The sequence below is a fragment of the Eublepharis macularius genome, chromosome 12 (genome assembly GCF_028583425.1).
Source record: "Eublepharis macularius isolate TG4126 chromosome 12, MPM_Emac_v1.0, whole genome shotgun sequence".
NCBI classification, from domain to species: Eukaryota; Metazoa; Chordata; class Lepidosauria; order Squamata; family Eublepharidae; genus Eublepharis; species Eublepharis macularius.
In genome coordinates, this window is record NC_072801.1 from 68,317,690 (window position 1) to 68,329,031 (window position 11,342).

Consider the following 11,342-nt stretch of genomic DNA (forward strand, 5'->3'; position numbering starts at 1 on the left):
GGGCATCATTGGGGTGATCCAGGGTAGAGATGTACAACTGAGTATCATCAGCATACTGATGGTACTTTACCCTCTGCTTCCACTTCAGCTACTGCCCTGAACTCTGCAGTACAGAGGGGCAGAGCCCACAGTGAGATGCGAAGTTGGCAAATGGGGCTAGCAAGGGATGGCCTATACTAGAAAAATAACCAGCTCCACAGACTCATTAAGAAGTGAACAAATGAAAGAGGGAATGCAACACCATGAGATCTGTTCCACAAAATCTAACATTCAAAGTACAGATTCTTACCTTCGGGTTTCTCCCAGGTGACCCTCAACAACCAAGAGGATGTTTCAAATGCTACTGGCTTCTCTTAAAGAGTCCAATTGGTGGGCAGGTATTTGGTCAGCTTCTAATTAAAGGTAGTAAAAACTTACTTCAAAACTCAGTCAACGATCAGAAATTTAAGAACAGATGTGGAACAAATGCTTTATTTGAATCCAGAGTATTAGCCCCTCTAGCTCAATCTTCTCAGAGCGGGACCACAAGTGACGCCTGACACAGGTTGGACACTTGCCAGCTTCCCTCAAGTTTTGATGGGAAATGTAGGCAGCTTGGCGGAATGTTGGACAAGTGACAGTTGAAAAGTCCATTGGACAGCAGTCAGAGAGCGAAGCTGCGAGACCAGGATGCCTACATTTCCCATCAAAACTTGAGGGAAGCTGACAAGTGTCCAACCTGTGTCAGGCATCACTTGTGGTCCCACTCTTAGTCCATTGGTCTACTAGTTCCTCTTTGTCTCCTCTCAATGGAAGCATCTCTTCAGGGTCTCAGGCAAAAAACAAAAAAGTATTTCCAAATGCCTGCAACTGTAGATTGTTTTCAATAGAAATTCCAAGGAACATCGTGGAATATTTTTTTGCAGACTGAGCAGGTGGTTCACTAATCAATCACAACCTCTTGCACCATCTTTCATGGTCTCCCAGGCAGTGGGTTTCTTGAAAAGGTTGTCAATAATCAATCTCCCTGGACTGAGACCATGCCTTGTTCCTAGAGTATGAGAAAAGCACACTCTTAGAATTTCCTGGCTGCCATGCAACAAGAAATAACATCTGGATGAGTCATTGCTCCTGAGAGCCAAGCTACAAGTGATGCCTTACACAGGTTGGACACTTGTCAGCTTCCCTCAAGTTTTGATGGGAAATGTAGGTGTCCTGGTTTTACAGCTTTGCTCTCCATTACAGTTGCAAGACCAGGATGCCTACATTTCCCATCAAAACTTGAGAGAAGCTGACAAGCGTCCAACCTGTGTCAGGCGTCACTTGTAGCTTGGCTCTGAGATCTTTGGTCAACCCAGCTTAAAGCTGGATTCAAATACCGGCTGTTTCCACCCATTCTAAAAATTGTGCGGTGTTCACCACATGCTGCTGGCCTTTCTGCACAATTTCTGATGTTACCATTTACAAAATGGATGCAGGCAGTTATGATTCCGTTTTTGTGTAAAATCGCAAACATGACACTTTGGAACAAAAATGCAATAAACAATACAATGAAAATGTCTCTGAAACAATTATTTTTTCATTTTTCCATTGAAACAAACTTTAAGACTGTTTATATTTGTCACTGAGGGACTCTCTTAAAGGGACACGGTCAACGATCCATATTTCCCTTTTGTATGGTTCGATGTACACAAGTCTTTATTTTTGTATTATTGGTATTCTATGTATTTAGAAATAGATTTTGCATAGAGCACTTCAATGGAAAAATGAAAAAAATAATTGCACCTACTGTTTTTACTGTACCTAAAAAAATAACTCCATTTTGGAAAGGGGTGACGTCAGAGACCATGCGAAGAAACCGGCAGCATTCGGTGAGTGTCGTGTTATTTTTAGAACCTGTGGAAACAGCAGTTAATTCAATTTTTATTGTAAGACGTTGGGGGAAAGAAGATGAATGTCATTAGATAGTGACTTTGGAACACCAAGGGTCTGAAAGGAAGAATGGCCGTAATGGAATGTAAACATATGGAAAAACAACTTAGGTTTCGTGGGGTCCCGGAAGTGGAAGGAAAATCAGCTCAAGAGCAGATATCAGAAATACTTGCAGAATTTTTAGACAAGGAACCGGAAGAAGTTGCAGCCTTTTTAGACGTGGCGTACAGAATCAACTAGAAATATGCAGCGCAAAAAAACCTACCAAGAGATATGATAGTGCAATTTACAACTAAAAGAATAAGAGAAGATATAGTGAGTAAACAATTTCAAAACCCTCTGGAGGTTGAAGGAAAAAGAGTAAGAATAATGAAAGAATTACCTAAGGGAGTATTGTTGGAGAGGAAGAAATATAGTGAACTGGTGCAAATGTTGAAAGAGCTGAATATCAGATATAGATGGGAGATACCAGAGGGCTTAAGCTTTGAATTTCGTGAGGTTAGGAAAACTATCAGATCTGGGTACGAGATGGAAACGTTTTTGAAGGACAATGAAAAAGACTTACCTAAAAGACCCAGAATTTGACTATGGAGTGTAAAATCATATCTTGGATTGTAAATGGACTTAATTCACCTTCAAAACGTAAAACTACTTTCCACTGGCTATCTAAACAACACTGTAATATAATTTGTTTGCAAGAGACGCATATCAAGAAAGAAGATGTGAAATATTTAAAAAAATGTTAAATTGGGGAAAGAATTTGCAGCTGCATCAAAGCAAAAAAAAAGAGGAGTTGTTTTATATGTTAAAGATGAGTTGCAACCAAAAATGATATTTAAAGATGCGGAAGCCAGATATATAGCTGTGGAAATTATTTGGAATACAAAAAAAATATTGATGATTGGAATTTATGCACCCAATGGTGCTAAAGAGAACTTTTTCAAAGATTTACAAAAGCAACTAGATGGATTAACATATTCAAAAATAATCTTGGCAGGTGATTTCAATGGAGCTTTGAACTTAGATGATGATAAGAAAACAAAAGGAGTTCACAAGAAAAGAGGACTTTTGCCAAAATCTTTCTTTGAAATTAAAAATCAGGAAAACCTGGAAGATGTTTGGAGAAGAAGTAACCCTAAACTAAAACAATATACATACTACTCGGCAAGACATTCGACACTATCAAGAATTGACATGATCTGGGCCTCTAAGGACTTGGCGGTATGGACTAAAGATGTGGAAATAATGCCTAAAGTAGGCTCAGATCATAATCCAGTTATGTGGAAATTTGGGAAAAGTAACAAAAGAAGAGGATGGAGAATAAACGAAGATTTGCTGCAGCAGGAGAGTAATACAGAATTACTACAAAGAGAGACCAAATTTTTTATACAGTATAACTTAAACAAAACTGTTTCGACAAATAAAGTTTGGGATACTTACAAAGCGGTTATCAGAGGAATCTTAATGGATTTAAATGCAAGAGACAGAAAAAGAAAAGAAGAAAAGAGGAGAGAAGTTGTGGAGACTATAAAAACTAAGGAATTACAACTGAAGAAAAGACCTGGGAAGAAGAAGTTGTATCAAGAAATCAAAATATTGCAAAAATGAAAGTCTTAAAATGAAAGTCTTATGTGATGCTAAAGAAAGAGGTGGACTGCAGCTGCCGAATATTAGACTATACTATGAAGCAGTATGCCTAGTTTGGTTAAAAGAATGGATGTCACTGGAGAACTGCAAACTTCTAACATTGGAAGGATACAATAAATTGTTTGGATGGCATGCCTATATGTGGCAAGACAAACTGAAAGCCAATTCGATGTTTTTGCATCATTACATTAGAAGGAGCTTCTTTACGGTCTGGAAGAAATACAAGAATTATCTGGGTGAAGGTACCCCCTCATGGGTGGTACCATTTGAAGTTATTGATCCGAGAGCTATCTATAATAAAGAAAAATGTTTGCCATACAAAAAGATATTGATTATGGAACAAAAGAAGACGAGAATGAAAACAGAAGAAGAATTATCTTCCTATTATGGATGGTTCCAATATAGACAGATTAAGGATTTATATAACTCGAACTGTATAAAGGGAGGAATCAAATGGGAAAACTCAGAGTTGGAAGAAATTATATTACAGGAAAGTAAGAAGAAGATATCTAAAATTTATAAAATACTTTTGAAGTGGTATACAGAGGATGAAGCTGTTGTATCATATGTGGTGGACTTGTGATGTGGCTAAGCAGTACTGGGAAGATATTTTAGAAGTAATAAACGAGGTTCTGCAGATCTCAATAAAAAAGAACCCAGAACTGTTGCTACTGAATTTAAATATGGAGAATGTTCCTAAGCAATATAGAACATTGTTATTTTATATGACTACAGCGGCCAGAGTATTATATGCACAGAAATGGAAGGTGCAAGAAGTACCAACTATTGAAGATTGGATACTTAAATTGCTGTACATGGCGGAAATGGACCAAATGACAAGGAAACTGAGGGATCAGAATTTAGAAGAATTCGTTGCTGATATATGTGCACTGCTTTACAATGTTGTTCCTCCCTCCTCCATTTTATCCAGACCACAACAACCCTGTGAGGTGGTGACTGGCCCAAGGAATCCCAGTAAGCTTCCATGGCGGAATGTGGATTTGAACCTGGGTTTTCCAGACAATCACTCTAGCCCCTGTGCCACAGCAGCTCTGTTAACAGGCCACAATTCGGCCCAGGGATGGCTTGTTGGTGCTGCACCTGGCCTCAGAAGGTCTCACCGCTTCCTCAGCCAGGCCTCGGGCCCCGAGATGCCAGGTCTACTTAATCTCTCGGCAGGAGGGAGAGGGACCTAGTGATTGTTTTCATCATTTCCTGGGTGTTCCTCAAGTGAATATCATCCCTACTTGTGCCTCTTGATTCCGCCACGTTGGTTTGGCTCATCGATGTCTCATTGCTGCTGCGGTAGGGGCATATGCACAGACCTCAGGTAAGTGTTTTGAGGGGGATTTAACCCTCAATTATTTTTATCGTGGGTTTCAGATTTTTCTGCAACCCTGGGGAATCCCTTACGGTTGCTGAAAAGGATTGTTCCCAAGTGGTCCCGGTCAGTGGGTTTAAGTATCCACTGGCAGGGCCTGTATATATAAAAACAAGCAGTCTTACACCAATAGCATGAGTAAGAAATCAAACATTACAGACATAGTGACCACGAAGGGAATCTCTGTATAACTGGAAAAACTGACCTGTGTACTTTCAGGACACTTTGTTGATAAGCGTAACAAACTTTTCATCATTTTAAAAATGTTCTTCAGAGACTGAGGTAAGAAAAACAAAACAAAAGTCTAGTGGCACCGGAAAGACTATTCATCTGACTCAGAGCTCATGAGGTAAGAAAGAAAATTTTAATGATCAAGAAGAAAGCACCAACGGAACCAAAGTGATCCCTGTGGAGAAGACCTGTAGTCTTTATTGTCTTCATGAATCTTCAAACCCTTGAGATCACAGTATGAAAAAAACAACCATCGGGCTATTAGTTTTCTGTTGCTGAGCTGTGAAGCTGAACAAACCAGGGAGTGTAGACCCTCATTGTAGATCACTTGAAATATTGGCTGGAGGAGAACCTTTGAAGATGGCCAAGGAACAGCAATTCAGGTACATGCATTGCATGTATCTCAATGGTCCTTTACTTTTCCAGAACAGAGGACATCTACTTGAAGCCCTGAAAATCAGCTGCCAATCAAGGAGAAACCACTGTATAAGAGGATCCATGCATCTAACTCTGCAAAAAGAAGTCCTCTCCCAGGCATAGAGACCAGGGACTCCTTGGGAAATACAGGCAGCAGAAATTATTTCCATTTTCTCTAATCAACACTCTTTTTTCCAATCAGCAGAAAATTAAGCAGCAGATGTATAAGATCCATATATGATAAAGGTGTGTGCATCTGTAACACAATTGTTTCAATTTATTTCAAAGTATTATTACCAACTTCCTGTCATTTTACGGCTGGAGAATTATTGATGGGTTCTTTCATCTTGGAGGAAGAAGCCTCTAGGAGCTAAGGTACCAAGATGTTGCCACATGCAGCCTCCTCAGAGTAGACTTCATTGGTAGCCTTCGTAGGTTGTCCAGATTTATGGGGAAAGCAGGTAGGCTCCGTCAGTGGTGGCGGACATGTTATGTATGTTTGTTGTCCCAGGCTGTCTTGACTTTATGACATCTCCAATCAAAGGGCATCTGGTAGTTGGGCTCGCACAGAACTCCATCTGGAGGCCAAAGAGACCTATTTCTATGGAGATCAGGAAAAAAAAAACAGGCTCAATTTCTAATTCCAATTCCATGTTAATTAGCCATTTTTTCAAAAGGAACCAAAGTGAAGTGAATGTCTACATCTTTCACTAGAACTTGCCCCGGTTCTCAAACTGTCCCCCATTGCGGAGAGTGGTAAGCTGCACTACTACAGCCCAAGCTCTTCTCACAACCTGAGTTTGATCCTGGCAGAAGCCGGGTTCAGGTAGCCCGCTCAAGGTTAACTCAGCCTTCCATCCTTCTAAGGTTGGTAAAATGAGTACCCAGTTTCCTGGAGGTAAAGTGTAGGAGAGTGGGGAAGGCAATGGCAATCCACTCCATAATAAAAAGTCTGCCAAGAAAACGTCGTGATGCGATGTCCCCCCATAGGTCATTAACAACTTGGTGCTTGCACAGGAATCCGTCTTCTCTCTGGCAGAGGTTCTTTCTTTAGGTATCTTGTCTCCCTCTTGGCTTGGCTCCCTCTTGCCTCCGCTAGCTCCCCTCGCTCCCCTAGAAGCACTCCACAGCCAGAGGGAGCCGACCATGCAGGCAGTGGAGAGAGGGAGCCAGTTGTGCCAGAAGGAGGTGGCAGCTACGGTAGGCTTCTTGTCCCTCTTGCCTCCGCCAGAGCACTTCCCTTGCTCCCCTAAATGCACTCAGCTGCCAGAGGGAGCTGAGCCGAGCTCCACGCGTCAGGCATCTTGTCTGTTTTTGGCTCTAAGGCAGCTTCATATGTTCTCTGAAAGTTGCTGATAGTTGAGTGAATTTCTATACATGTTCTCCATGTCTCACCTTAGAAAGCTGACTGACCTTTATACTGCTATTGGACAGAAGCTGGAAGCTCGGAGAAACTCCATTCTGAAGATTATCAGAGAGAGAACCAAAGGTTTGACTGACAAGTCAAATTGTTGGTGGAGCATTTCACCATATTGCATTGGGCTTTTTAAGCATTTTATCTTGTGGTGGGTTTTACGAATGGTATAATGTATTTTTCTGTTTATAAGATCATTGTTTATGTACTCATACAATTAAAGGGTGACATTAGATGCACTATAGATGGTTCATACATAGGCATAGCAATGGGAAAAAAGAGAAAATGTCACTTACACTGTCCCTTAAAAATGAGAGTGGGGGATGATAAAGGAAGAGTGTAAACAGGGGGTTGTGTAAAAAGGGGATCCATTGCTATGTACTTTTGCCAGACAATGAAATGGGAGGGGAGGTCATCTCACACCTCAAGAGGAACAGCTGTGGCTGATTCCGCACACGTTGGATAATGCACTTTCAATGCACTTTATCAATCGTTTGAGGTGGATTTTTTGTTCCGTACGTGAAAAAATCCATTCCAAATGATCTATAAAGAGGATTGGAAGTGCATTATCCAACGTGTGCGGAATCTGTGACACCTTTTTAATGTCAGCGTACATACACATTTGCCTCTCCATGGATAAAGACACAGTTTTTGAGGGAGGAAAGTGGTCTCTGGAACCCTGTGGAAAGAAGGGCAGCTTGGGATGGGCGATTTTGAGAGAAAAATAAAACAACTCGTCTCTGAGGAAATTTCCTGCTTTCCTTTTTCAGTTAGGATGGAAGTATGCATACACACAGAGAGACGCGCACAGGAAGTTGGATTTAGATTGAAGTATTTTGGACTTTTAATACGCTTATTTTTAAAAACATCATCGATGAATTAGGAAATCGATGTGGTCATCGTTTCCTTTGGTTTCTCAAAAGGGAAGCACATTTCTGGGTCTCATCTCACTTCACACTCCCACCCAACAGGAACGCTCAGCTCAGCGACATGTTCAAGGGACCCAGAAGAGAGAGAGCCTGCTCCATCTAGAGGCAATTCTCATTCTCACTTGCAGGCAGAGCTGAGAGAAAAATAAAGTGCTTTAAACAGCCAAGGGCTGTCAGGTTAACCAGCAGAACAGAGGCAAGAGGGCAGATCTCTTCATCTGCTCATTGTGTTTACAAAAAAATAGGAATTTTTTTGGCCTTCCTTTATACATGAACTGATGGCCTTGTATGGATTGGATAAGACCACAGCTGGTTAGTTCTAACTACAATGAAAGAATCAGAGAAATCTCAGTGAATGAGATTTCTTGAGGGAGGCAAAAGAATTTTGAATGTTTGTGAGTTCAACTAGAACTTGGATGGTTTGAGGGAGTTCTCACAAGGTTAGCAATGAACTCGTACCTGAAGAATGTGTCTGGCTGAGGTATGAAATTTGACAAGAAATGGCTGGTCAGGATTCAGGAATGACACTCATTCTGCTTTCAGCATTCAACATTCTTTTATTCTCCTTTGTCATTCTGGTGCATGATCACTTCTGGCATCTCAGAACAATCTGCCAGTGCTAGTAAGTTAGGAGTCAAGATTGTGCCCACAGAATGGGAGGAGGTTTCGCACTCTGGAAATGTTTGGTTTAAAAGAAAGCACTTTGAATGCACTTTGAAAGTACTAGGAATGTTCTAGCCTCTAAAGAGTTTCTCCTATGCAAATGTTGCTACCTCATTGTACCATATGACTCTTATCCCAGAATTGCTACCTTACTTTTTGAGAATGGAAATTTTGGCCTCATGGTAATATTAGAATGCTTCTATTGGCCAGGCTACAAGAGACAAATGACACAGGTTAGACACTTGTCAGCTTCCCTCAAGTTTTGATGGGAAATGTAGGCAGCTTGGTGGAATGTTGGACAAGTGACAGTTGAAGAGTCCATTGGACAGCAGTCGGAGAGCCAAGCTGTAAAACCAGGACACCTACATGTCCCATCAAAACTTGAGGGAAGCTGACAAGTGTCCAACCTGTGTCATTTGTCACTTGTAGCCTGGCCCTAACTGGCAAAAGAAACTTTTCTTCTGCCATGCAGTTATGGAAGCTGATCTTTATTTTGTTATGCTAATAGCTCAGAATGACTGTTTGTAGTTAGGAAGGTTTTCTCTTGTAATGCACCCTCTAGTCTAAGAAGAGTGCACACCCATGGGTTCTTTTCAAAGGATGCATTCAATAATCCAGCCAAGGTTAGCACTAGAGATGGGCACAAACTGAAATATGAACCAAAGTTCGTCATGAACTGGGCTGGTTCATGGTTCGCGAACCAGTTCTTCGTCTGAGCCCATTTCTGATGAACTGCCATGAACAATTCGTTTGGTTCATTTTTCGGCCATTTTTGGCCTGGTGCTGTTCAATCAGTTTCCTAGGCAACGAGGAGGGGGAGGGGCTTTCTGCTGACATTCTGCTGCCCCAGGAGGGACATTTTCACGAACCAAACGAACTGGTTTGCGAACCGGGGCAAGTTTGTGAAAGTTCGTGGTTTGTGAAACCCGATGAACCATGAACCGCATGGTTCGATATTTCCCCAGTTCATGCACATCTCTAGTTAGCACTACTGATACAATAGGAGAAATTGCAAGCCATTAGAAAAGTGTTTAATGTTTACATTAGTCTTTTTCTTCTTCAGAAGAACCTCTGAATGGGGGTTGACAACCTCACCTGTACTACTGGATTCATCTTGATGGGACTTTCCAATGACCGCGAGACACAGATTCTGCTCTTTGTGCTAATTCTCTTCATCTACTCATTTACCCTTGTGGGGAACCTAGGGATCATCTTGTTGGTACAGACAGACTCCCACCTCCACACACCCATGTATTTCTTCCTCACACACCTCTCGAGCGTGGAGATTTGTTATGTCACCAGCACCATACCCCAGATGCTGACTCATCTCCTACTAGGTCATGGAGGAGTGTCCTTAATCCAGTGTGCATTACAGATGTATGTAGCTTTGGCAATGGGTACGGCGGAAGCATTTCTGTTGGGTGTCATGGCTTACGATCGTTTCTTAGCCATCTGCCGTCCCCTGATCTATGCCACTGCCATGGGAAGATGCCGCCAATTGCAACTTGCTTCAGGCTGTTGGGTAGGTGGCTTTTGTGTCGCTGTTGTATGTGTCATCATCACCTTTAGCCACCCCTTCTGTGGTCCCTGCTGCGTCAACCATTTTATCTGTGAGATACCAATGGTGTTGAAACTAGCATGTGATGACACTCATACCACAGAATTCATCCTTTTTCTGTTTGCATCCATGGATATCTTGATACCCTTTTCCGTTATCTTGATCTCCTATGGGCTGATTTTGCTTTCTGTGTTTCAAATGCGGTCAGCCACAGGACTGCGCAAGGCCTTCTCTACATGTGGCTCCCATTTAGCAGTGGTCACCTTGTTCTACGGTACAACCACCTTTACTTATATCATACCTCAGTCAGAAAGATCTCCTAGTAATGAAAAGCAAATCGCGGTGTTTTATGTTGTAGTCACCCCCCTTCTAAACCCTATAATTTACACCCTGCGGAACAAAGATGTCCATGAGGCGATGGCGAAGTTGCTGCGAAGACTGGGCTTTGCTAAGAAAAGCTGAATGTTAGCATTGGTCCAAAGGGTCATCATTTGGAAGTATGAATATTGTGAATAAGGATTTTGAATGCTGTGTGTTTACAACTGATACCAGTTCCCATGTAGAAAATGGCAGCTTTGAGGGGAAAACCTATGGTATACCAAAGATTCAAGTTGAAATTTCTCTTCAGGTCCTCCCTCCATAGGCACCACCCCCAAATTTCCAAGACCATGTGAATGAAAAAATATTACAGTACCACAGTAGGACTACAATACTCTCTCCTTCAAATTGTGGCCAGAGAACGTGAAGAACCAGCACTATGTCACTTCTGATAAACTGGAAGTAACATATGGTATGATTTTACCATAAAATTTCCAATGATTCTCAGAGCCACCCCATGTCACTTCCTTTTTTTTCTTTACACTGAAAGTAACAGAGTTACTCCAGTCTAAGCCCATTGAAGTCAACGGGCAACGAGCTTAGATTGGAGTAACTCTGTGTAGGATTGCACTGGTAGTGTTGCAGCCATCATTACTATTCCCACTCTGCCCACATCCCTCTCACCTGGCAACCCTTGGTAACACCATAATGACCAGCACAATTTTCCAGGGTATATTTTCATGAGTCAAAGCTCTCTTTATCCGATATCAAATGAAGCTTTTTTCTGTACCCTAATGGAACTTCTAATGCTAGATACTATGGTTGCTGAAGAGAATTGTGAATTTCCTAAGGAAAGGCTTTGCTATAAAAGAA

The 11,342-nt window shown here is 41.6% G+C and overlaps 1 protein-coding gene across 1 annotated transcript; it reads left to right on the plus strand.

Annotated features, from left to right (window-relative positions):
- The first annotated feature begins 9,668 nt into the window (after nucleotides 1-9,668).
- On the plus strand, nucleotides 9,669-10,613 carry LOC129339628 (olfactory receptor 5A2-like). Its single transcript, XM_054994209.1, has one exon. The coding sequence runs from the start codon at nucleotides 9,669-9,671 to the stop codon at nucleotides 10,611-10,613; it is 945 nt and encodes a 314-aa protein (XP_054850184.1).
- Nucleotides 10,614-11,342: the final 729 nt, after the last annotated feature.